The following is a 26,883-nucleotide window of genomic DNA, read 5'->3' as shown; positions in this document are numbered from 1 at the left end:
TTTTTTTAGATACGCGCAATAACGATGAAGACATGATGATGAAGCAGAGGTTGATTGGCACTTGGGTCTCCGGTTCTCTGCGTACTTTTACGTAAAGATCTTGACCTTCAGGTGGAATCATTTCCAACCTTCTGGTAGCTCTGCCTTCTGCAATCTATTGATGACCTTTTGGCAATTTGGTTCTAAAGAATATCATGTGGCCAACTGGTCATGCATCCGAGAACACAGCTATCCGCTTATTGATGTTGCAAACCCAACACGCAATTGTTCCGACAATTGTTTCTTGTCATAACTAGATGCACGTCAGCTTGGTTAGTTCTACAAGATGTATTAAAAAGAATAACAAGTAGCATAAGTAGCATTATTTAAATAATATGTACCTGTTGATGTTCCAGCACAAGACCCATGCCGGTGACTGATTGCCTCCAGGTCTTTCAATTTTAGATTTTTCACCTCCAGTCTCCAGACTAGAAAACAAATTGTAAATTATCAGGAAGCTGAAAATGCCAATGTTTATTTATACCCCAGAGTAATTAAATGCTGTTTCAGATGGACCCTTGGCCAAACCTAAGGGCTAAAGCCAACAGGGTTCCCATGTTATTATTTGTCATAATTCCAAGAAAGAGAGTGCAGATTTTTGGATATTCTTCTGCTCTGGTTATCAATAAAAAATCAGAATAATCAAAGGTCATTAGAGGAGCAACTGACATTGCATATTAGAATAGCTAGAGGGGTGGGATTGGATTACCAAGAAACACATTGAATTGTAACGTTGTGACTGAAAAAGATTCTGACTTGAAACAAGAAATGGTAACAACAATCATTCTGATTTCCACATTTCCAATTAATTGCTACTTACAAGTATTTTAGAATCATTTCCAGGCCACCAGTCCAAATGATGACATTCTTGTCAACACCCCCCAGAAGCAAAGCGTTTTACATTTTTAGCAAAAGCTACACAATAGTCATTGTCCTTGTGCACAAAAACAAACAGCAATTGGATTTCACAAAAAGGTTTATATTTCTAAGAAATCTTGCCTTTTAAAGAATGAAACAGTGTTTCTGTTGATAAGGTCATGTTACTCATGTAATACTAGCTGCTGCAGCAATCAGCTGAGTGTCGTTAGATGATATGATAAAGTCAAAACGTGGTTTACTTTTGGCACCATTTTTATTCGATCGAATTTAACAGTTGGCTGTTTGGCTGGTTGAATGAAACGACATATTGTTAAGTTGTTTTGTTTTGTTGGTAACTCGACGCCAATGATTCGGCGGACAAGTCTGGAAGGTTTTCAATCTTGTCACAATTACTTTTGTTACATGACGTGAAAAACCGCCAAAATGATTCCAAAATGATTCCAATTCATCCGCAAACGTGAAGTTAATTATTCGAACACTCAGCAACCAAAATAACGAAGAAAAATGGACACATAATTCATTTCATTTTCTGTTTTCGTGGATTTAAGAAAACTAGACTCTAATCTTCCCACTTGGCACTTTAACTAAATAATTTATTCCAAATGTAACAAAAAAACGAAAAGCATAGCTCGATCCCTGAATTCAAATAAAAACCCAATTCGTGCAAACAAATTTGTTCCTTTTTCTACTAGTAGATGGCGTGGCAGAGCGCTAAATGATGTCAAATTCAAAACCCGACTCATTTCCCCGTGTCTATATAATCTCGCGTAACGAATCGGCTCCTTATTATTTAAAAAAAAAAAGCCCGAAAATATCCAATCAAGGTCGGCGAAAAAAAAACGACGACCGATAGCACACTCCACTCTCTCTCTCTTGTTAAAATGGCACATTCGAGCCATCTGTTTAATAGTCCGAAAGAAGGAGACTTTCCCAATTTCCTTTTTTCTTTCCTTCACAATCCAGAATCCAACAGCCGGACAGCATAAATAGTCAGACATAATCATCGACCTTTTACTGATTAAGGGCAAATGGGTCTTCTTCTTTCTTCCCTTTTGTTTCTTTTCTTATTTTTTTAATGACGGCTATTGGAATCGATAATTTAAAAAAAAGGCGACTCTTATCTCAAATTTCCTCATTGCTTTTCTCACCATCCCCCCACCATTTTAAAACGAAAAATTTTCGTACAACACCAAAGAAAAAAAAAGGTCTTATTTCTTCACAAGGGGGGCGGTGCTTTCGTGTTGGGACAAGACACAAAGAAAAGGAAAAAAACTTTTGAATCTATCCGAAACAAAAAAGTTTTTTCCAAACTTGATGTGCTCAACCGCGGTCAATATGGACAAAAAAGTTCTAAAGGTGGAATTGGGTGGGAGGATAATATAGAAGGTGGTATAGAAGGGGGGTCCCTTTCGCCGCTTGTGTTTTATTTCTGATTCTTTTCGCCTTTTTTTTTTTTTCCTTTTCGCCGACAAAGAAAAAACTCCTGGAGACGATCCTCCTCAACCAGAAGAAGAAGAAGAAGAACCTGGCGATTAATTAACACGGCAACAAGCGACTCTCGGCGCTCGCGCTCCACAAAACTATCCGCAAAAAAACACGAAAAGGAGAAAATCTATACATCTATATATCGCCCTTTTAGTTGATGTGTATAAATATAACCTGTGCTGGCTGGCTGGCCAGAGCAATGGACAAACACAACACACAACAATGTGTCTACTTATAAGAGAAGTTCCCCCCTCTCCCGTCAAAAAATTGTAGATAGATGTATAAGAAAGAGCTAAAAGAGCACACAGCAATTATAGTTTCTTTTTTGGAACCTGGGCAAGCAGTTAATTTGGTAACGACCCGTGTGGCTGTGTGGCTATGCCAAGGTAGAAATTCTTTCAGGGGAAAAAAAGTTTGAAATCCTTTCATTCCTGGTGTTATTAATGTGATTATAACAGTTAGTCACCTCCACATCAGCTGATTTAGCGTCGTCCAAGAATTTCGAAATTACAATAACTTGACAGGCTCAAATTTGATACATTTTTTGTAATAGCTGGGTCTCCGTTAGATTTGAATATTTCTAAAAAACTATCAGGGTGGAGCCCCCCACAGCAGCATTCAACAACGTAAAAGGGGATACGCATATATAGGACGTCGTCGTAAATGTTGTGAGGGACGAGTTATACTATATATATATCGAAGGATTTATAGGATTCATTACCAGCTCTCCACGGGGACTGTACTACGTCTAGTTTTCCCTACCATTCTTATTATTTTTTGATAAAATATTTGAATTTATTTTTTACCTTCTGTAAAGGGAGTGTTTCGACCCCCGGTCTATCCCCCAACAACTCGATGGGGGGAGTTGTTCGTTCTTGTAGAGGCTACTACCATCTACACCGGTGGCTATTCATCATTGAATGATCAAACAGAAAAGGGCAGCATATAAAAGAAATATCTGAGAAAAAAAAATTTTTATTTTGATTATATTGCGTCCAGTTTGAAACCAAAGGAGGGGGGAGAAAAAACATTTAATGTATTGACAACCCAGATATTATTATGTGTGTGTGCTACATATAATAACCTATAGCATGCTCAAGCGCATCACGTCTGTAGAGAGAGTTAAATAGATATAACCACCTGCTGGGGGAGTTGGTTATCTTGAAAGCCGATTGATGATCGCGTCTTTTCTTATATTCATCCCCTGGACAAAATTTATTTTTCTTCGGTTATTTGTTCACTGGGGTCAGCTGATGATTGGAAGTTATTACTATCGATCTATCGGGGTTTACACAAGACACGACGGAGATTATTTATATTACATAGGCATGGCGGGGTTAGTAAGATTGGTCGTCGCTACGGTCGCTCTGTATAAATATATCAAACGATTCTTTTATGGAAATCAACTATAACAAGAGCTGCGGCCATTTTGACGTGATCATATATTTTTCACACAAAGCTCACACAAAGTTTCTATAAGCGCAGTCCAACTTGATATCGCCCAGATGACGTCACGCCCCCGTCTCCGTGTTCTTTTCCCCGCTGGCCAAAATTTAATTTCAAACCGCGCCAAAAAACCAGTTTTTGAAAAATAAAAATAAAAAAAATGTTAAATCATTTCTGCGCGCCACCCAGAGCTTGTGTGAGCGTATATAATGTTTGTCTCTGAGCCAAATGGAAAAACAAAAGAAAAAAACAGATGGGACCGCGCTAGAGTTATGAAAAAAAAAAGAAGGAAGGTCTCGCTGTGTGTGTGTGTGTATGTGCTGCGCTTGGGCAAACTGTCATCATCATCATCATCATCATCGCCATCGTTTTCTGACGAATAAATTTCCCTCATCCATCAAGTCGGCTCCCGAAAGGTTTCAAACTTCGCCTCTCTCTCTCTCTCTGCTCTGCTCGCAACTGGCTGTTGTTCTACGTTTTTCCCCCCATAGGGCTCCAGCACGAATCAAAAACCCTCCACACAACTGTATTGTCATTCCAATGAGTCAAAAAATTGTTCACGAGCGAGAGCAAGCAAGAGAGAGAGAGATGATGATCATCGATGAGCTGCTGAGCTATCCCCCTACCACTTTGCTAGGCATTTTCTGTCCCCGGAGCGATAGAAGCTGTTGCTTTGGCCTGGTAGATGATTGGACCCGACTCTATACAGTCGCCTCATCATCAGCTGCTGCTGCTGCTGCAGTTGCCTTGTTTTTGAACACACACGGATCACATCTATATAGGAAAAATATTATTAAAAAAAAAGCTGGTTTATGTTGGCCTGTATAGCTGCTGCTGCTGCATGTATAAAATATCGTTATCATCGTTGGGAGGAGGAGGAGCATAGCCCAAGAAGAAGAAGAAGGACGCTGTGTGTGTGAGACTGAGAGAAGAGATTCATCATCCATCATCACTCGCCGGGTTTTGCCATCCGCTCGTCAGCACAGCCCCTGCGCTGCAAAATATAAGAAAAAGATTTTTTAAGGTTTTTTTGTTTTATTTTTGTGGATGAGGTGGACTCCTCAAAAGAGACACCGACCCCGCCGCAAACACGGCAGAAAAATGTATTCAAATAAATTCAGCACCGACCGAGGTCCAAAGAGGAGCTAAATATCAGCAGCTCGACATTTGCCTAGAGCAGATTTTCTGGATTATTTTTTTTTTTAATTTCTTGTTTGTTTTTGAAAATGCCCGCGCTGTTGAATTGATTTCATTTATTCTTAATTATATTCTCTCTCTCTCTTTCGCCGTGTGTGTGTGTGTGTTGCTAGCTGCTGCCGGTTATACAATAATTAAGGAATGGTCCCATTAGAGTTCAACTGAGAGAGTCAGTGATGAGATTTTTTCTTTCTTTTTCTCGATTCTTTATATAATGTTCTTTCAATTATATCTAATTTTTTTTTCTTTCTCTCCAGCAGCAGACTAATTAGATTTTCTCGTTTTTCTTCGACCCAATGTGTGTAGACTATAGTAATGCCTTTCTGATTGTTTTTCTTTCTTTCTTTCCTCACCGAAATGTAATAGAATTCTGTTTGAGAGTTGACCGATGCTCGTTAAATTCACCGCTGGTGTTATTTCTCATTCCATCTTTTGAAAACAAAGAAATACTAGAATGGATAATGTGTGGAAGATTGTAAAAGTACGTGTTAATAAGGTTATCTCAAATAGCTTTTAGGCTGATTATACCAAACACACCTTTGCTGCTGCTGAGTGCAAATGTGCTGATAAGCTGCTGGGTTTGATTAGCGCCGTATACGAATTATACTGTAAGACGTCTCATCACATATAACTTTATAATATCATATCGGATATCTGATATCTAATCAAAAATAATCTCGCCGAAAAAGAAAATTTGCATTTTCGGTGCTGCTGCCGTTTGCATTTACCTGTTATATAATGAATATCTCTATGTTCGTATATTTTTACAAGGCTAATTTCATCCGGGCCGATAGATTCGATATTTCTCCGCTAAGCAGCCAAAAGTCATCAACTCTCGTCTCAGCATGGATATTGTGTTGCGCTGATATGCCGGAGGCAGCTCATTTCTCTGATGTGCCTTATTATAATGTTGTGGAAAGATATCATAGAAATAATCATTCCAAAAGCTAGCGCTTTAATAGCCATCAACACGCCGGGTACCTATACGGTATATCTATACATGCGGTACCGATAATTCCATCCTGAAGGCATAGATCATCATCTCTCTAGCGCTGCAGATGATTCTCTTTTCTCTCTATGGCCTCCCATCATTGATGTTGCCCAGCTGCTGCTGTGTAAAACATATTCATCGCAGGTTGATGGACTTTTTGACCGATGCCTTCCAGCTAGCTTTAATAACAATTCACAAAAAAAAGATGTGTGTGTCCCGTGTTATTAGACCGAGAGAGAGCTAGAATATCTATCGTTGCATGATTGTTTCACAGGAATTCTCTTTGTCGCTTATAGTAGGCCATTGCGGATGTGCGCGTAGGCCTACGCACATCTTCTATATATTCCTTTTCTATCAAGAAAATAAAAAAGAATAGAACAGAGAGCGACAGATAGGATAGGATAGGCTGCCAAAAGGTTTTCTCCATTTCTAAGATGGTCGTTGATGTTTATCGGTTGTGGCGTCGCTGGCGAATGAGAAACGGAGATGAACAAGCTACATAAGAGGGGAAAGAAGAAGAAGAAAAAAATAAAATAAAAAAAGGAATATAAAGAAGAAGAAGACCAAACCCCTCCTATTCCCGTCGGTCGTTCTCTCTTCTTTTTCCTTTCTAAAAAAGAAGAAGAAGAAGAAGAAGAAGAAGAAGGAACGTGACTGATATATACAATCGCGAGATGGGATCTGTGTGCTGTCCCAAAATGGCCGCCTCCTTCTTCTTTCTCCCAACAGAGAAATCGTAAAAAGACGAAAATATATAAGAAAAAAAAGGAAGATGGAAAAATACCGATGAATCTATTCCTTCCTCTTTTTCTTATATAGCCCCCAATAGGAACGGTGCGACTCGGCTATTGGCCGTCGCACCGCCCGTCGTGGACCTCTTCTTTTTTTTTCCAACACACAAAAATATAGAACGAAAAAAAAGCCAGCTAGCGCTACAGCCCAGTTGTGTATATATATATCTTGTCGCAGCATCTGATTTGGCTTCCCTTTTATTTATCAGAAAAAATAAAAAAAAAGTTCAACTTTTTCCCCCCTCTTCAACATCGGAGAGTGCGATGAGGATGATTGCGCTTTTCCTTCGATATTCTCTTTTTCTTCTTATAAGCACTCTGCAGAGTACAAAAGATAACGCATTTCCACCCAGCGGAATGTTTTTTTAAAAAGTGGGAAATCGGACCCTTTTGGGGTTTAAAAAAAACCAAATTCGAAATTTGTTTTTTTTTGAAAGGTCATACGTCGCCTGCGTGTCGTGTGGTCACAAAAGTACACACCACACATATGCCAGGCTGGACTATAAATAATATCACACATGTATATATAATAGGCCCTTTAGCTGCTCGCGGGGAAAAAGTAACAAAAATTTGACCGAAGTTTTTTCTAGATGGCGAGGGAGAAAAATGAAGAGCTCATTTGCTGTGTGCTCAGTGACACACACACAACATTTTTTATTTTATTTTTTGGTGCTGCTGCCTTGACCCCGGAGACCTTTTTCCTCTTCTTGTGGGTTTTTTCTGATTTTTCTGTTAAATTGTTTCACTAAAAAAGAAAAAGGATTTGCGCCAATTAGGATGTCAGGAATATAATTCATTCACTTTTTTTTTGGGTTTTCAAATTTCCCGCACCAATTTACTTTTGAAATTATTCCTTGATAAACGATCTGCATTTTATATACCAAATTCCCGAATAATTCGAATTTTGATGTTTACGAAAAATGTTACGCAATTCACTGCTGGCCTGTATAGACAAAGTCTGGACGCGATCTATATATAATATAGTGTTGTAATAATAATATTTCTCGAGTACCCTGTGTGATATTTATACACTTGTCCGTGTAACCGGAATCCGCCAGAGGGCAAAGAGTTATAGACTCCTCCATAACTCAAACTGGCCTGGCCATCAAATATAGCTCTATGAAGTCCTGTGTAGTGTATACACACATGCAATGGGAGAGCTAGTAAATACTTGAAAATGGTGAAGGGGGGAAAAGCAAGAGCCAAAGAAAAATGAAAACACTTGACATTTTTGTCCCCAATTCGATAATAAAAAGATAGGAGAGAAGAGAAAAAAGAAAGAAAAACAAGGCGACTGTTTTAGGAAAAGGATCGCATTTCATGGCGTGTCGTCGTTCGACACTAACAAAACGGGACTGTATAGGATTTCACGACCGCCTATATTTTTTTGATAGAGCGCCTATATAGCATATATGGCGATATAACAATCATCGTCGCGGTTTTGATGCGTCTCTTGTTTAGTTGTTTGTTATGTAGGTACTATTACGCCATGATACTTTTCTGTTGCTTTTAATGGAAACTGAAGGGAAAAAAACGGCCGCCGAGAGTTTTATTACATCACGGCCGTGAATATTATACACAATGCACCGCATGTAAACCCAATTAATTGTGCCTACACTTTTGCTAATAATAACTTGAAATAACGACTCAAAAACTCCAAAAATTAAATGGAAGCTATATAGGCTACTACTTGATGTGTATCGTCATCCAATTTCTCCAGTTAAAAAGACTAGGAGCCTCTCCTCTGCATAGTCCCGACATTCTATCCGTGTGATCGGCAGTCGATCGATTGGTGAACGCCGAGGAATTTGAAACGTCACTGCACACGGGAGACCGATGGATAACAACAAAAGAAAAACGATGGTGCGGATAATAGAAAGTTGTAAAAATTCTTTTTTTATTTTTATTGATTGGATGAGAGTTTCTTCCTATGAATGATCGCCTTTGAGTTTGCCTGCGCACGTACTAACGATATAAATATATAATCATCATCATCGCCTAAGAATGCTGTTGTCCGATCGGAAATGGAATTGGAACGCGAAAAACAATTTGCATACCTAAAAGTGGATCAATACCAAAACAGGATGGCAATACATTACATCACAGCAGCAGCAGCAACAGCCCCGTCTGTGCTGCGTGAATAAATTAATTTTGAGAAAATGTGTGCCGAGACTGTGAGATCGATCAGAAATTCGTGACTATATTTATACGATGTCCCTTAAAAAAAAATTCAATTATCATTTTTCGTTTTTTTTCCTTATAGAGTTACCGTTGCGAGCATAATCTTTTGATTGACGAAGGGCCATGAAAAAAAAACCAAAAAATGATTTCCCACCTTTTTTGGGTGTGTGTGGACACGTGAAATTTATATTTATATTTTTCGTCGGTCCCAAAAAAAAAACGAGAACAACTGGGTGAAAGGCCAGCAGCAGAGTTATCCTTTTGTGTATTATACACATGCTGGCCCTCTTTTCTTTTTTGTTCCAGCGCTTGGACATGGACACTTTGTGTCTGTGATTGCACCAACACACAGAGTCTCTCTCTCTCTGCTGCTTCCATCCTCTTTTCTTTTTTTTGTGTCTGATGGCAGGTGATAAATCATATGCTAATTTGTGGCTTATACCTTTTGTCCCTTTCTCTCTCTCCCCCATCCACACACAATTTCCCTACACACAAAAAATAAACTTCCCCCCCATAAGAAAGAAAAAAAAACTCATTCCCCCCCTCCATAGTTTTTATAGACTCTTGCGGGGTCGGTGCTGTTGCTCGCTGATGTTCCTTTCTATGTGTAAAAAGTACCGCCTTCGATATATGTATATATATACAGGGGGCAGGGAGGGAAGGTGGTCTATACCGTACCTGTGTGTGTGTTGTCTTGTGCTGCTGTTGCTCCTGAGATGTCTGACACAAAAGAAAAAGAACCCAACATTTTTGTTGGGGGGAATATAGTAAGAAAGAAGAAGAGGAAAATTGACGAGCGTTGAGAGATTCCCCCTGCGGAGTTGTGGAAATTGGCCGAGGTACCGCGGCGAGCAACTGTCGCGCACGTATCACACACACACACGATTCTATTCCATTTGATTATTCCATTTTATTCCAGCGCGAAATTTTAAAATAATAAAATAATAAAAAAAAAGATTCAAAAAAATTGTTTCGATTATTTATGTGTTGGATTATTATTATAGGCCGGATGGGGAAAAATTTTTTACTTCCGGGTTTTTCATACAAACAAAAAATGGTGAATTAGATTTTGTTTGTTGTGTAATCAAAACCGGCGCGGTGTGGTGTGCAAACAGCGCATCCCCTCTTCTACCCTTTTTAGACACGCTCAATTGACGGAGCGATTCGAGTACATGTTTTGGTTGAATTGTCTATATGTGTGTCTGTCGTTTTTTTTCTCTCTATAGTTCTCTCGTTTCGACCCCATATTGAGTGTGTGTGTGTGTCGTATTTATTGCGTTTGCCGCGGTGTAATTAAAATAAATGCCTCACAGCAGAGAGCCCAGTCCTCTGTGACAATGTCAAACAAAAACCCAAAAAGAAAAAAAGAGAGGGTGGCCGGTTATTATGATTACATATATTGTGAGAGAAATTCACACACACACACAGCACACAGCGCAACCCCATTGTTGTTACACAACATTGAAATTGCATATCAAATCCTCCGTGCCGACACACCTGACTGTATAGGTGTTAAACGATAATCAACCGCATCGCCATGTTACCACCTACACTATCAACTTTAAATCTAACCTCCTGTCACTTGTATTCTTCGTATAGGCAATCCGTGAGAAAAATACGTAACATGGCCTTTAGAAAATCATATCAAGGTACGAGGAAGTGCCGGTGGGGCGACAGGTCCCGTCAAGTTAAACTATATGCTATCGTGTTCAAAAGTTAAAATAGCCACAGACAAAATTGATAGGTGCAAAACAAAACAAGCCTGATCTGAAGTCGTTCAACAAATGAGTTATTGGGTAAACCAAAAACCCGCCTAGCTCAGTCAACCAAGTACGTAGCCCAGGAATATAATCGTTCTCCGTACTACTATGTCACGATTGAATTTGAAGTTTATCCACAGAAAAAGTTGTGAGTCAAAAAAAAAGAATTTGATCTGAAGTTGTTCATTAAGTGATTTCATGAACCCTAACTGAGTAGACCAAAATGGCAAGAGAATAAACAGTTCCATCAGCCATCCAACGCTATAGCTCAGGAATAATCTTACTCTGTATACTACGTACCGGTACCGACTTCAAAAAGGAAGAATGTAGATTGCATTTGGTCCTACCTTGAAGCCTGGGAAATACAGCCAGACATCCACAGCAAGTGATCCATCCGGAGAAAAGTTGAGAATTACACCAGGCGGGATAGGATAAAGGGCGTCCTCGTGAATACACCCACACTCGCATGGGCGTACACGGGGACATTTTAAAAAGAAAGGGGAAGAAGAGATCCGTAGCTTAACGTGTAGTATTTCCAATCAAACAGGATACTGTTGATCTAGAAATAAAAAAATTTTATAATGAGTTACGACAAAAATTTACAGAAACAATACTGGCAAGCAAGGAAAAGTTGAAAATAAGACAGTGGGTACACCCTAATTGATAATAAACATGAGAATTATGCATTTGTGCAAGTCCTGCATTGAATTAAAATGTCTAGCAGGCCACAGGTTAATAATTGTAACGAAAAATCATTACCCAACCGATGATGCTGAGATTGATGGTGATGACAGGTCAATGCCAGCAAAAGCAAAACTGGCATATCTTAATGCTGTGATGGCTCAGGCCTGAAATCTGCACAAAGGAAAAGGTTATGTAGTGCAAACAAACTGCCATGCATCAACAGGGGGCATACATGATATTAAATGCTGTTGCCAGGAACTAGCATTTCACAAATTTAAAACAGGTTTCAACTCTTCCATTTAAGCTCCCATCAGGCCATCATCATTCCATGTGTAGTCTTTATTAATAGTTTTATTTTGAGAAACAGCAGAGTGTGTTGCATATTGAGCTATTCCTTAAAGAGACGCATTGAACAGAGTTGACACGACCATCAACTTGTGTTATTAAATTTGTTACCCTTTTTTTCGTGCAGCCAACAGCTTTCATCGTTCCGTTTTTCTTCGTAATTTTGCACGAACTTTTGTCTCTTATTATTCTCTCTTTTAATCCAAATCTGAGTGTAACCAAATGAAAGCAGACGACACTAATATTCTAATTAGCCATCTATCGATCGAAATCGATAGTGACCCCTCCCCTAAACACTAAATCCTCGCAGCGATTGTTAATTATATTTTCGTGTCAAATTGTTCAATTGTCAAATTGTCTCAACAAGTTTGACTGCAGCTAATACCCACCACAGAGCAAAGACAAGATCCAAGAAGTTAAATTTGCACCCGGTCCTTTAATAACACCCAATCCAGCAGGACTTTCTCGCCAGCCAAGAGAGAATAAAATACAGCTCACTCCGTTAAAAGTGATATTATACGTGCATATATAGCTACTATATGGAGTGGGTGTGTGTCTATATACATGTCTATAGATGTATACTATAGATAGTCGCGGTGCCATGGGCTTGGCATCTCTCATAGCTATACAGGCAAAAAAGATGGAGCGCTGTTTCTGTTATACTTTTTATCGCGATAAGAGCAGCAGTCTCAGCAACTCAGGCGACCGCGACCTCCACAGCACCGCCCAAACAAGTAGAAGAAGAAGGGCCTTTTGCTGGGGCTGTTATATAGATTCTCTATCCCCCTTTTTGTGCCTGGCTGCCTTTCAAGTGTCTAAAGACTCTACTGCTATATAGTACACACACACAGCGGCACTCGGATCATTAACTTTTGACGCAAGAGAGTTTGGTGCGGCTGCATAGAGAGACCAGCAAAGAGAGTCCAAAATGGTGAACGACGACGACGAAAAACTTTTTTCCCGAGAGTTTTAGCTCTCGCCTGTTTGTTGCTGGATGGAGTAGAGAAAGTCAAGCGGCCGTGGCTTCCGGATAGACCCGTTCCTCCTCCCCCCTATCCTTTTCTTGCTCTAGAGCAGCAAAAGGTTCTCGACACTTTGACAGTTAACGAGAGATGAGATCGTTTCCTGTGCTGCTGCTCCTCTCAGCTCGGTCTGGATACATTTTATATAGACGTAGAGATATCATAAAAGATTATTCGTTCCCATATCTTTAGTCGGCCCAACATCCCTTTAGGCACTTGCTCCCCAATCACGCAGAAAGAGCATTCAAACCGAGTGTTGTGTCTCTTAACATTTAATGAGAGAAATGTATATAGACTGTTTATACACACATTTTTACACACACACAATTATTAGATAATAATATTCAAAAAACAAACAGTTTTGAAAAATCAGCTGTTGATGATGATGATTATTATTAGAAATTCTCTCGTCGGACTAGGCTCCATTATCATTTGGATAAAAGGGCATACACAGCAGAGCTATAGAGACGGACGGACGGACGCACACAAAAGCCTATATAAACCTTAATGGCTTTTCCACTGTTGGACATGTGTGTGTACATATAATAACACTTTAGATATAAAATAGCCGAGAGAAAATCTACAAAAAGTCGAGAGTGCTGCTCGATGCTCATTAGCCGTGAATGGGTTTAATGACAGCGTGACAAGGCGTATAACCGGTCACCCCACCGACCCTCCTATTTCCTATCCTCCACCCCACCCCACCCCCCACTCGTCCTATAGTGATGCGCTGTGGCGTCTTTTGTCTATTTATCTTCTTCTTCTTGTTCTATTCTTTCGTCAAGTAAAAGCACAGCAGCAACACAAACGGAACTGCGTGTGTCCGTGCTGACGGCGCTGTACTACCCTTCCTCCTTTTCCGACTTCCGGCATGCTCTCCTATACATCCACCCGGTCGCGTTTTCTCTCCAGAATGTTGTACAAGTCGCAACTTCTATACTTTTCTATCGTATAAAAGCAGTTGGATATATAAGGAACATTATAAGGACTTGTTCCTACTATACGATAGTCTTTTCATTCAAGTATATAAAAGCCCGCTATATAGGGTTATATAATAGACATTTTCCCATCATTTCCCCATTTTAATACTTAAACTATTTTAAAAAGTAGAAAATGTATAAAATGCGAATTTGTTTTGGGGTGAACATCTTTTTCTGTTGTATTGCTAAACAACGGACATTGACAGACACACACACACACGCGGGACCCATGTATACACACACACACGTACACACACAGCAGCAGCAGCCGATCAAAAACACACACAGGACATAATCATAGAATCACATCACATCTTTTTCATATATGAGAGTAGTACACAGTGTATAGAATTTAGGGGTGAGGGGTGGGGATCTGATTAGGCCTATAACTTTGCCAATCAATCGAAATTCAATCACAATGCCGATAATGAAAAATAAGAAAAAATTTAATTATTTAAATTTTATTTTTGTAGGCAGGGGGGGTCGGTAATTTTTTGTCATTTTGAAATTTTTTTTAGGCGGGAAATTTTGAAAAAATTTTCGTACATGTAAAAACGTATCAAATGTGCGTGAGGAGAGAAAAAAAACATTTTGGCGCGTGAAATTTTCAAATATTTAAGATGAGGACGAGAATATTTAGAATCAAAAGAGATACACACACACGTGAGAAAAAGGATGGATTAAAAACAGAATCCGGAAATCAATGAATGGAATTTCGCCACCATCAGCACTGGACATTACATGACACAATCGATACACACCGAAATGATAGAAAATGTGGGGGGTTGTTTTTTCTCTTATGTAATAGGCCTCGATTTGTCAATGAAATTTTATATCTTAATACGCGTATTATATAATCATTCACGCTCATACAACAACATTATGCTGGGAGTATAAATCAATTAGTCCTTCCTGTGTTGTCGCTACTTTTTGAAAAAATTCTAAATTTGGCCAATCGTGTGTGGACAGCAGCCAAAAATGATGAAAGTCAAGGAAAAATGAATACGAACTAATCATTTTTTTGAAAAAAAGAAGGTCTAAACTTTTATGTTATATCGACATCGTTATAAAAAAAATTGAGGTGTGGTAGGCTTATTATTAATTATTATATACGAGATGCAACACACACAGCAGCCAGGGGAGGGATATAGAAAACATTGAAACAAAAAATTCCCCGCGAAATTCAAACACGTCGCAGGATTTAATCGTAATAGGTCAGGAGGGGGGGGATTTAATAGTTTTATGCAAAGTATATCGTGCGAAAAAAAGAAGACGGATTACATAACTCCGCGGTTTTCTTATCTCTCAGCAATCAGATCCCGTTTTGGATTTTTTAGTGGGTTTAACCTTCCCCCTTATGTTTTTTTTTTCGAATTTTACAAAAGACAAAATTTTTGAAAAAATGGGGATTGAAAATGAAAATGACGATGAACATTTTTCGTGAGATGGAGGGGGGACACTTAATTAATTAATTAATTTTTTTAAAATTGGATTTTTGTTGTTTTTTTTTTTGAATTTGTTGTTGTTGTTGTTTGTTTGTTTTGTTTCTTCTTTTGGCTGTACAAATAATCCGCAACAACAAAACGATTATAGCTAATAAATTACACATCGGCGAATTTTTAAAAAAATTGGAGGAGTGGGAGGGGGGGGATTTCGAATGAATAAAAAGATATCAAATACACACACGCCTATATAGTTTGTTTTGGGGGGGGGGGAGGATCCTGTTGATCATTTTTTGAATTTTATATATTTCCCAATTTTGTCTTTTGTCAAAATTTCCACCAAGAGATCCCTTTGAAAATGATTTTCTCTCTGATTCAAAATTAAAAGCAATTCGATTTGAATTGATAATTTTGGATGAAAAGAATTAAATTTTCTCGAATAAAAACGCCCGCCCACTAAAAGTTATTTTACTTCCCGAAAAAATGAATCAACTGGAATCTGAAATTGGTATTACAAATTGGGAATTTGCTTTTATGTACAATAACTGCGAATTAAATCGAAAATAGTTCAAATCAAACTGGGCCCGAGGGTGTGGGAAATCGAATCGAAACTTCATTTCCATTCCGCGCCCAATTTGAATTTTCTTGTGTGATGATTCAATTATTCGGTTAATTTAATTTTAAATTTTATGAATAAAAATTGGGTCAGACGGACGTTCGCAGGGCCATGGATGAGGCGGCGGATGGAGGCGACGGCGAGGTGGAAGTCGGCGGATGGCCGGCCGGCGACGAAGCCGAACTGGCCCGATCCCTGGCCGACGAGCCTTTGCCGTTGATTGTGACTTGATTGTTGTTGTGGTGGCCGCCCAGTGCGCCCAGTCCAACGCCGTTCAGGTGGCCGTTGCTGGCCCCGTTGGCGTTGGCCGCCGCGCTGGCCGCCGCCGCCGCCGAGAGGAAAGCCGCCGCCGCCGCCGACTGCTGCAGGCCGGACAGGAAATTATTTTGATTGTTGCCGAGGTGGTGGTGGTGGTTGTGGTGGCCGGACGAGCTGTTGTGGTGACCACCCAGGCCGGCCAGGTGGTGATGGGCCGGGCCCAGGAACGGGGCCAGTCCGTGCATCATTCCGTGGGCTTCCGCATTGGCGTAGATCCGGCTGAGGAACTCGTCGCGCAGCGACGAGAACTGATGCAGCGAGAAATCGGCCGCTCCGCCAGAGCCGTCCAGGCCGCCCGGCTGGCTGGCCGGCGGGGCCATTTTGGCCGTAGGCGTCGTGGGTGTGGTGGGCGTCATCACCAAGGTTGGCGAAGCCGCCGGCGAGGCCAGCGGAGAGCATCCGCCGACCTGGAATCCTCCTCCTCCGTTGCCCGTTGACGATTCGGTCGACAACAATTTCCGGTGGAGGTTGGAATTCTGGGCGTGGCGATCGCGGCTGCGCTTGGACGGAAAGGCCGCCGTGCATCCGTCGACCGTACAGCGGTGCATCAGCTTCAGGTGGACATTCTGGTAGTGGGTCTTGACGCCGAAATGGTTCTGGAAGACTTTGCCGCAGGCCGAACAGCGGCGCGGATTGTCCTTGTCCAGCGGAACTCCTCCGGCGCTGGATGAGTCGCAATCGGAGCGTGGCGATCCGGTCAGACTGTCCACCAGGTCCTCGTCGTCCTCGTCGTCGTCCAGGTCCAGCGGGTAGGGCCGGATCGAATCGGCGTCAATTAGGCCGGCCATTTCCCGCAATTCCGTCCCGCTCAGCGGAGTCGACGGAGTCGAGTGCCGAGTTCCATCCGGTTCAGTTTTGACGGCTGCTGCTCCGGTTGTTGTTGTTGTTGTTGTTGCCCCGGAAAATGAATTCCGGCGGTCCCCCCGATGATGATGAGCCCGTGAGTGCTGCTGGGGCGTTGTTGTTGCTGTTGTTGTTGCGGCTGTTGTTGTTGTATTCGTCTCAGCACTGGGCAACCCGTTTTTTGAATCCAGCGGATCCTCATCCGCCGTCAGATCGTCGCATCCGCCGGCCTCCTCGTCTTCGGCATCGCTCCGGTACAATCCGGGCGAGTGATTGCCCTCCGTCTTGATCCGTTTGCTCTTACTGTTGTTGTTGTTCTTCCGGCCGGAAGAGGATCCGCCGCCAGCCGACTGGTCCGACATATCCGACCGCCCGTCGTTGTCCGACAAATAACTGTCGGCCACTTGCTGCTGCTGCTGGAACAAGCGCGTCGGATTTTGGCTCTTGCGCTTCCGCACGGCTCCGCCGGATTGACCCGACTGTTGTTGAGACTGTTGTTGCTGTTGTTTGGGCGACACGTTGTTGTGATGGCGGCCCTGATCTTGAGCTGGGACGCCGACCGGCCTGGCCAGCAAATCGTGGGCTCCGCCGTGATGCGGATGCATCCGGTTTCCACCATCTTCACCTTCATCCAGGCTGCTCAGATCGTCCAGGTCGTCGTCCAGGTCGTCGGAAGAAGCCGCGTAATAATTTCGTCCCTTGATGTCGCCATCCTGACCCATTCCGCCTCCGTGTCCGCCTCCTCCCGACGACGACATGGACGAAACGGAACGTTCCCGGTGCTCACCGCCCAGGTGTCCGCCCTTGCCGAACCCGTCGGCTCCCACCAATCCGGACGGATGGTGCGGAAGCGGCAGCGGTGGCAAATGTCCCAACCCTGGGAATCCTCCACCAGCCGGATGTCCACCACCTCCGTGCTGGACGTGAGAGATGAGCGAGCCCAGGGCCGGATGCGGCTGCGACGTCCGTCCGTCGTGCGGCGAGATCTTCCGGCGCAGGTGTGGGCTGTGCAATTTCGGATTGGGATTGGCGGAATGGCGGTTGCGCGATCGCCTGGAGCTGAACATCATGTTGCATCCGTCGACCGTGCACTTGTGCATCTCGCGCAAATGGACGGCCGAGAAGTGGATCTTGAGGGCCCCCTTGTCGCAGAAGGTCTTGAGGCAGACGTTGCACTGGACACGCTTCTTGCCCGTCGCCGGATTGATCAGCTGAGTGCCCAGTGGGCCCAGCGGATTCCAGCTGCGCTTCATCGATGATCCGCCCTGGCCCTGGCCGCCACTGCCGCCCTGGGATCCTCCACCGCCCTGGGAGCCGCCGGATTTGCCCGGCCGGCGCATCATGGACCGTTCGGCTTCACTGAGTGAATCGGAAATTTCCGGCCGGCTCCTGTGGTGGTGGCTACCGACTCCGCCGGCGGCTCCGCTTTTGCGGGTCAGATTGAGCGCATTGGCCGGATTAGTTCCGGAATCGTACATGTCACTGTCGTCCATCATGTCGTCCTCGTCCCAGTCCAGCTCGCTGCTGGAACTGGAAGCCGAGCGGGAGCGGTGGCGCTGCTGTTGATGGATGGAATTCCGGTCGCTGGACGGATGGTGGAGGAATGGATCGCCCGGCTTGTTGGTCAAACACAACGGCGAAATGGCCGAATGCTGCTGGGCCGTCGACCCGCTGCCGGACTGGAGGCTCTTCAAATTCAAAGTGCCGGAAGAGGAAAGCGGAGGCGGAGTGGAGCGGATCCGGTTGGATTCCGGACTGCGGCTGCAGCGCTCTTTACCGCTGCTGCTGGTCTGCTGGACAACCGACCGGAAATCAAAGGGCTGCATCCCCTGGAGCCGGCCCAACGGGCTCTGGGCCACCGAGGAGGAAACGGCCTGGATGCTGTTGTTGTTGTTGTTGTTGCTGGCATTGTTGTTGCTGCTGTTGTTGGTGGAGATCGACGACGAAACGGGCGGACTGTGCTGTTGCGGCTGGACGGCGGCCGTCGGCAGGCGGGGCAGCGTCGACGGGTGCTGGGCCGGAAGAGGTGGCGGCGCCGGCGGCGGTGGGAGTGACATCATGGGCGGCAAGCGTGGCAGGTGATTCAACGGACCGGGAGGGCCGGTCAGTCCCGGAATGAATGGGAACGGCAACGAGTTGAGCGGGTTGACGAAGCCCGGAAGGCCGGAATGGCCCAGCATGCCGGCCAGAGCCGCCTGAGGGTTCTGTTGCGCTTTCTTCAAAAACTCTTTGATATCCGAATTGAGTTTCGACTGTTGTTGTTGCTGTTGCTGGTGTTGTTGTTGTTCTCTCTCGCTTTCCTTGTGGTGGTGGTTGTTCTTGCCCCTGGGCTGCTGCTGTTGTTGTTGCTGGTCCGAGCCGGAAGAGGCCGAACTGGCGGCGGCCGTGGCGGCAGCGGCTGCGGCGGAATTTTTCGTTTCATTTTCGTGTTGTTGGAGGATCCTGGCCGCTATGACGCGGGTCTCGCCGAACCGCAGGAATTGTTGCAGAACCAACGGCTCCTCGTCCCGCCCGCAAATGCTCCACACTTCAACCGGCCTTCCCTGGACATCCTGGACAAAAATAAAAATGAAAGTTCATAAAATTATCAGAAATAAAAATTCCGTCGGCTCACAAATAAAATTGAAAAACGACCAGTAAGAGACACACACACACAGTCCAGGACACCTGGGCGCTAAGAGAGAGAGAGAGCTGTCCAGGGTGTGTGTATGTGTCAAAACCAATGAGACGGAGAGCTGGAGCGACCGCACAGCACTGAACGTCTGTCATTATGACGCGAGGCCGGTTGGTTGAACCGACTAATGACGTCACGCCACCACCGGCAGCACCGCGACGTCTTCTTTTCCCACCCGACGACGACGACGACTCATCAACCATTTTCTCTCCCGTGACAGAAAATGAGCGGCGTCGGCTTTTCTTTCTTTTCACATCACCCAAAAAATGAAAAAAATTTCTTCTGTTGGGGTTTTCCTGTGCATGTCGTCCCTTTGTGCGGGGCCGATAGTCCGGAAATGGCGGACACTCCCTCCCGATTTTTGTCGACGCAACAATCGAAATATTATATTCCACACACTCCCAACTTGTTTTCCCCCCCTTCAAAAAATAAAAGATATTGAATCAAATCAAATTTTATTCCCGATCACGCCCATCACCAACACGGACTCGTTTGAATATTTGACACTGCAAGGAGATAGACGTTAGACGCACAGACAAGACAAAAGAATCGGAAAATTTACACAAAAAAGCTGAAGGAGGGGAGAGTCATGTCCGTCTTGTGGGCTGCAGTTATGTATGCGCAACTCCAATTAGTTTTGGACGACAGCTTGAAAGCTCCAAACGGGATTGACTTTCCCCCCTCTTCTCTTCTCTCTTTTTTCTTTTTGTGTGTTACATTGGCCGCCGCGCTCGGCGGCCCTGCTATGGTTTTGCCCGTCCACAACAAAACTGATGGGCGGCACACAAGAGAGTCTAGGAAAAAAAGACACAGACGGACAGCCCCGGCGCCCACACGCTCATACATCAACCCGTTTGGCCTTTTTATTCTTTTTTCATTTTGTCTTGGCCTCACTTATCTCCGTCGGGATCCTCCGCAGATCCTTTTTCTCAAAGACTTTTGTGTGAGAGCAGTCCAGCACTAGACGTCTAGTAGGCCTATACACATATCGATATGTTGTGTTCAATCCTTTTTCCAAAATAAAAAGAATATCTTTTTTGGGCTTTTGGTGGGAGAGATAACGTCGCGCGCGGTTTGTTTCACGCCAATGGACAAGTTGGAAAAAAGAGACAGAACGCAGGATCGCCAGACTATACCAAAAGCTGCTGGATACAAAACGGGGGGGTGATCTGGTCAGTGTCACTTGTCCGTGCCGGGTGCCGCCGCGAAAGAATTTTACAACAACAACAACCGGAAAAATCAAAAGAAAAAGAGAAAAGTTGTAGACAAAAATACAAAGTTTGTCTGTTTGTGCCGAATAGATTTTCCACCTTTTTTCTTAGAAAAAGAAGAGACAGTCTACATTTAGAATGTTACTAATAGTCGGGGGAGTATAGAGCGTCGTCGTCGTCGTCGTTTGTTTGTGAAAAATCTCCTCCCCCATACACACACAGCCGAAACACACACAGACACACACACAGACACAAAAGTGGCAAGTATTTATGGGGTTAGATATCTCGTTGGATGTAATAGCGACGGACTTACTAGACTAGACTAGAGGACTAGAGAGCCAATGCCATCATAAATCACGTAAGAGTGCCGTGGTGGTGGTGGTGGGGGTGGTGGGTCTTAATGATCGAATGCAAATCAACTCGCGATCCTGATCGTTGCTCCTTCCACCCCTATAGCTCCTTTTGGTTGGGTAGAGTTTTTCTACATGGGCAAATGACTTTTGACCATCATTAATGGAGAGATGTAACAATGTTTCTTTTTTGGGGCTTCAGCTCGAGCTTCAAGCAGCAATGGTTATGGATGGACAATGTCGGCAATATAATCCCCCCCACTCTCACAAAAACCTATAGGGGAGTGGACCGCCCGGCTATTACATGTATAAAAACTCTTGTCGTTTGTCACGACTGATTGGGTCCAGCCGAAATAAATAAAAAAAATCTAAAAATTTCTAAATGTGGGAAAAAGAAAAACGGAAATTTCTAACAAGTTAAGTAGAGCTTGGAAAATGATTTAAATGAAAATCAGATCAGCCGGGCCATATTTTAAAAAATAAAATAAATATTTTTTTTTTTCTGGTTTTTTGTTTGTGAACGTTATTTCATACGAGACGACGACGGTTTTAACTCTTCAAATGAGGGAGTCATTAAAACGAATAACTAACACACACAAAAAACCCCACCGGACTGTGAACTCTCGCCGAGAGAGAGAGAAAAGATAAACGGTCCAGCTCTGCTATACACACACATAAGAAGAGCTGGCCCGAAAAGTTATTGAAACGACAGCAGCTCAGCACACACACAGCAGAGATATGGAAATGGATGCAACTGCTGTGTGCGCTGGCCTTTATTTTTCCATGCGGTTCGAAAGGAAAAAAACATCATTTAACTCAACTTCTTATGCACAAATGGTCTTCTAGCTCTTCTCTCCCCCCTCACGTTATATTATTATTCCGATTCTTTTCTATCCCCTTATTATTATTCAAGAGTCAACCTGGAAGGGTTGGAAAACAAAAAAAAAATATCCAGGAGAATTCTCTTTTTTTTTTCTATTTTTCCAGGATAGCTTGATTAGGTGGAAATGAGTCTTTGGGGTCTTGTGTGTGTTGTGTGTGTCCTTCAAGTCCCCCCCTTCTTCTTCTTCTCTCCAATTTGATAATAAGCGGTTGTTATTTCCATCAGACACAACACGCAAGTCTCTTCTTCTTCTTCTCTACTATTTTTTTTTGAATGTGTGTTACCATAATTGTCCAGGGGTCTGGAGAGAGAAAGAAGAAGAAAAGATAAAATAAAACTTACTTGTAGGATGTAACCTCTGGCGTAATCTTCGAGCGACCATCCGAAACCGGTGAGGACTTGAACGACGTCCTCGGGCGGCAAGACGGAAAAGAGCCGGTCGAGCAGGATCTTGAGGCGGATGGGCAGAGCCTGGCAGCCGTACAGGGCCAGACTGGCCACGTCGAACACCGTGTTGGGCAGGGCCGGCTCCACCGGGCCCGTACCGTTCGAACTCACATGGCCCGATCTCATTCCCAATTTGTCCAGAGCTGCAAAACAAATTCAAATACAATTAAAATTACAAATCAATTTTTTTGACTTTTTCAAACACACAAGTTGTGATGCTGGCCAGCAGAAATAATATATAAGGCCATTTAAGGAAGTGTTACCGAGTTATTTTTGTCAGATGACTATCCTTCAAATATTTTTCTAAAAACCTCTGACGAATAAGAGGGGGGAACTTCAAATGCAACAAGATTGCGTGTCAAGGACTCGTTTCAAAATAAAAATAAAAAAATTCCCCAAAAAGTCAAAAATGTACACGTACATATAGGTGGAGGTTCGTTTTGGGAATGAGATTTCCACAGTGAGGGGTTCTCTGTGCGATGGCGGCCAAAGATGGTCTTTTCTTTTTTAAATAACGAAAAGAAGGTGTACGAGTGGGTGTCCCTTGTATGTAGACCTACTTTACTCGTGTTAGTACATCAACCATGTGATTTCACTTGGCTGTGGATACATCCTCCTCTGCGGTCATTCGGAAAAATGATTTTCAAATTTTCGCGCCCGATCAAACACGTCGTCGACTTCGAATTTTGACCGAATCACATGGAAAAAAGGTCAAAAATTGAAAAATACAAAATAATAGAAGCGGTCACCTTTTTACCTTCACATAATAATAAATATGCCTCCCCCCCCCCCCTCCTGAAAAACACAATAGAGTTGACCACCCAAAGTGTGTCGACTTGTGGCGCGCGGGGTCGTCCGTTTTCGAACAAAATTTAACGAATCAGAAAAAGAAAGAAAAGAAAAGAAAAGGTTTTACATCAGAGAGGGACCCCCCCCCTGCACTGTAACTTTAATATAATCTCGTTGTAATGTCCAAAATGACTACAGGAGGAGGAGGCCCATTAAAACTAAGAAGAGACAATCACCTTTCGGTGTGATGCAATGCGCCCGAGGAATAGTCTCTCGGTCAAAAAGATGATTGCCTTGGAATGAAACACACACACAGCGACTGTAAATTGTCGTTCTATCTCCTATGCACAAGAGAATGGCCAGAGGTGTTTAAAGGAGCGCCACAAAGTCCAATCATCGCGCCGCAGAGTTGACAATTGGAAAAGCTCCAACATTTTTTATTCATTTGATTTGATTTGATTCAGGGTCTTTTTTTTTATATATTTTCTCATCGTAGTACTCCCATGTTTGGTGGTTGAAACTCTTGTGACAGGTTCCAATTTTCCACCTGTCCGATTGCGCAGCGCAACCGTCGTCCGCCCGGTGATGGATAACTCACAGCAGACGGGACGGAAAAACGGCCCTTATCAAAAACATAAAAATACCCAAAAAAGAATCAAAAGTCTTCTTCTTCTTAAACCAGTGTCATCGCTTCCAGACATGTGTTGTGTGTGTGGATGTATTACATTTCAGGCTGCCGACCCTTTTGTCTGTAATTCTTGTTGTTGTTGTTGTTGTTGTCGTCAGTCACCGTGTTTCTCCATCTACCTGGGTGTCGTCATCATTCCAAAAACCTTTTGTGTTTTCTTGTGTCTGACTCTCGGTGAGCCGCTGTGTCTCTTTTTTATTTTCTAATCTAAGAAAAGCCAAAAGAGAGTCTGTGCTGATGCAGCGCTGCTGGAGTCCTGGACACATAGCCGCGCCGACCCTCTTGTATTCCATGGGCTTGGCTTTTGGGCTTCTCTATACACACACACACGTTATATATCAAAAGCTATTCATCACCCCCCTCTATATAGCTCTCCCAACACAAGAAAAGAGTCTTCTCCAGGAACTTTTATTTTTAATTAGTTTTTTCCTGCGCTGCTTTAAACGACTCTGGAAAATGTGTGTGTGTTCCAGGTGAAATGAGGTATGAACAATATGCATTTCCCATGGGTCTATATAATAGATGATTGCGTTTTAAAACGTGTCGATAATATCAGTCAATACATTCAGGATGAAATAGTTTTTCTCTATTACCCTGAAGGCCTATACTGTATAGGCCATATAGAAAGTGATATCATCAGGAAATATATGCTAATGAATCCGAGCTCTCATTGTTGCGGTTATTACATTTCGTCTTGATCGATATTTAAAAAGTGACTAATACCACACAGGTAGTTTTTTAACAAAGAATATAAGGAAATATGATGATATCCGCTGATTTTTTGAGAGCCTATCATAATTGCCGACCCTGGTCAACCACTCATTTACATATATAGGATATATAGCCTACTATAACAATAGTTGAACAAGTGCGAGATCGATTTCCACCATCTTATCTTTCACAGGTGAGAAAAAATGGGCCGTCCATTTAAAAATTTCGAATGAGAGGGGGGGGGGAAACTTGTTGTTGTTGCGGTGGTGTCCGTTGATGCACTCTGTAATGATCATCATTGATAATATTAGGATAGCAACAACATGTGGAATGTTTCGCGCATGATGACCCCGAAAAATATGAAAAACAAGAAGAAATAAATATTCAAGAATATGACGGATCACCCGGAGTCGTTTTGATGGACACCTGATGGGCCACCTGGCCCCAATTATTCCTCCATTTGCTTGGGCTAGCTCTGTTCTGTTGTGCATTAAATAATAGACACACACACATGTGTGTGTGTGTCCGCTCTCATAATAATGAAATAGATGCTCAACCCAAATCTTCAAAATGTTCCACCTCGATCACATCCTCCTACAGTTCGAATGTTGTTTTTTTCTCTTTCCAAAGAGACGATGTGAATGTTCATTGCGTGTTGTTGTACTACCCGGGGAAATTAAATATCACGCGGCAACAACAACAGCTCTTTCGCCGATAGATTCCCACAATTAGACATCAGCCAGAGCCTAGCAAAGAGAAAAAAAAGGTAAACTGAAAAACACTTTTCTTTCTTGTTTTCCTTAACGAAAAAATAAATGGGAGGGATTTCTATATCAAGTTAAGGAGTTGATCTTTCGGTGTGGGGGTGCGGTGGTGTCAGACAAACTTGCGGCGGCGGTCGGGAAGACTCTTCTTCTTCTTCTTCTTCTTGTGTGTTGTCTAATATTTCGAGAGAGAAAAAGGGGGAACTTATTTTTTTTTGAAAAGACCGCCAGAGGTCGCGCCCTTTTTCATTGCATTTTCACCTTGTTCTTCTTCTTCTTCTTCTTTAAAAGAAGGAGACCGACACGACACAAAAGGCCGCAACTCTCTTCTATCCTTTTAATGACCGCGGTCGATCCCTCCCCATCCATCGCCGGGCGACTCTCAAGACACAAAAACTAAAAAATTTATAAAAACCAGGGCGACACAGCAGCACCTCCGACGGTGCAGGGCCCTTTTTTCCTTAGAAAAAACTGTTGACAAACGACTTTGCAGTTGATACTTTCACCCCCCTCTCCTTTGCTGTAGGGGAATATAATTTAAAACGAAACGGACATTCAGATGAGCTTTTTTTTCTTTAATGTTTTTTTTTTAAAGGGCCAAGAAGTGAATTATTGTAACTCTTTTGCGCGCGGTGTAATTTAAAAAACCCAAAAACTAAAAAAAAAAAAGTTTCTTAAACTTTCCAGACACACAAGAAAATCGATTATTTCTTTTTTTTTCGTCCTGTGTATTATAGTACCGCACCAGCAGCAGCAGCAGCCGTGAAATCTGTTATTCACGTGATCGGGTGCGCGACTTTAAAAAAAAACAAAAAGTTTTGAGGCGCCGCCATCTTGCCAACAACAACCCAAAAAAGTCGATGCCAAACCAAAAAACCAAAAGCCCCAAAGTTATATCGCGACTTTTCTTCGTGCCTGTCCAATAAACACGAAAATATATGTCTGTGCCTTCACAAGAAATCGTGATTCTACCTGCTGCCCTTTCTACAGCACATAGTACCTGTCGTTATATATTTAACAAAAAAAAAAGACAAAAGAATAGGGTAGCCATATAGACAGCACACTTGCGTTGTAGGCTAATTTATATTTAACTTGAGAGACTGTGTGTGTGTCACTTGCATACATATCTGTCGCGTTCGGTCGCTTATATATCTTTTTCTTTTTTTAAAAAGTCCCCTCACCAAAAAATGTTAACTATATATATATAGTTATATACTAATCGTTCGTTTTATTTTTTTTAAAAAAGAATATAGACAAGTTTTTTTTGTTTTAGAGACAAGGAAAAACAAAATGATAATGAAGGTCCCGGACACACAATTTACGACAAACTATCTCGTAGAAAAAAAA

General features: G+C 42.8%; 2 protein-coding genes and 1 long non-coding RNA gene across 8 annotated transcripts in view; all 3 read right to left on the bottom strand.

The window, feature by feature from the left end:
• LOC124326771 lies at nucleotides 1-12,092 on the bottom strand. Of its 5 annotated transcripts, XR_006915817.1 has the most exons (10): nucleotides 11,910-12,092; nucleotides 11,686-11,847; nucleotides 11,529-11,624; nucleotides 11,117-11,328; nucleotides 3,675-4,843; nucleotides 3,544-3,607; nucleotides 3,210-3,361; nucleotides 524-654; nucleotides 381-467; nucleotides 1-318 (listed from the first exon to the last, which is right to left on the bottom strand). It is a non-coding gene; the product is annotated as an uncharacterized LOC124326771 (long non-coding RNA). The 5 variants fall into 5 exon arrangements; XR_006915813.1 differs by having other exon boundaries at nucleotides 3,544-4,843; XR_006915816.1 differs by having other exon boundaries at nucleotides 3,544-4,843; nucleotides 11,529-11,617.
• LOC124326455 (extensin-2-like) overlaps nucleotides 1-26,883 on the bottom strand; it is a 142,092-nt gene that overhangs the window by 33,015 nt on the left and 82,194 nt on the right. The gene's annotated exons all lie outside the window — the stretch shown is intronic.
• LOC124326034 overlaps nucleotides 15,423-26,883 on the bottom strand; it is a 34,109-nt gene continuing 22,648 nt past the window's right edge. For both annotated transcript variants that reach the window (XM_046784608.1, XM_046784607.1), the window contains exons 3-4: nucleotides 22,480-22,727; nucleotides 15,423-19,571 (exon numbers count right to left, since the gene is read on the bottom strand). In XM_046784608.1, the coding sequence (XP_046640564.1) occupies nucleotides 15,948-19,571; nucleotides 22,480-22,727 (3,872 nt within the window). In that variant the 3' untranslated portion in view covers nucleotides 15,423-15,947. The remainder of the gene's footprint in view (nucleotides 19,572-22,479; nucleotides 22,728-26,883) is intronic.

This window comes from Daphnia pulicaria, chromosome 2 (assembly GCF_021234035.1).
Source record: "Daphnia pulicaria isolate SC F1-1A chromosome 2, SC_F0-13Bv2, whole genome shotgun sequence".
Lineage (NCBI taxonomy): Eukaryota > Metazoa > Arthropoda > Branchiopoda > Diplostraca > Daphniidae > Daphnia > Daphnia pulicaria.
This window is presented reverse-complemented; position numbering and strand designations above follow the sequence as displayed.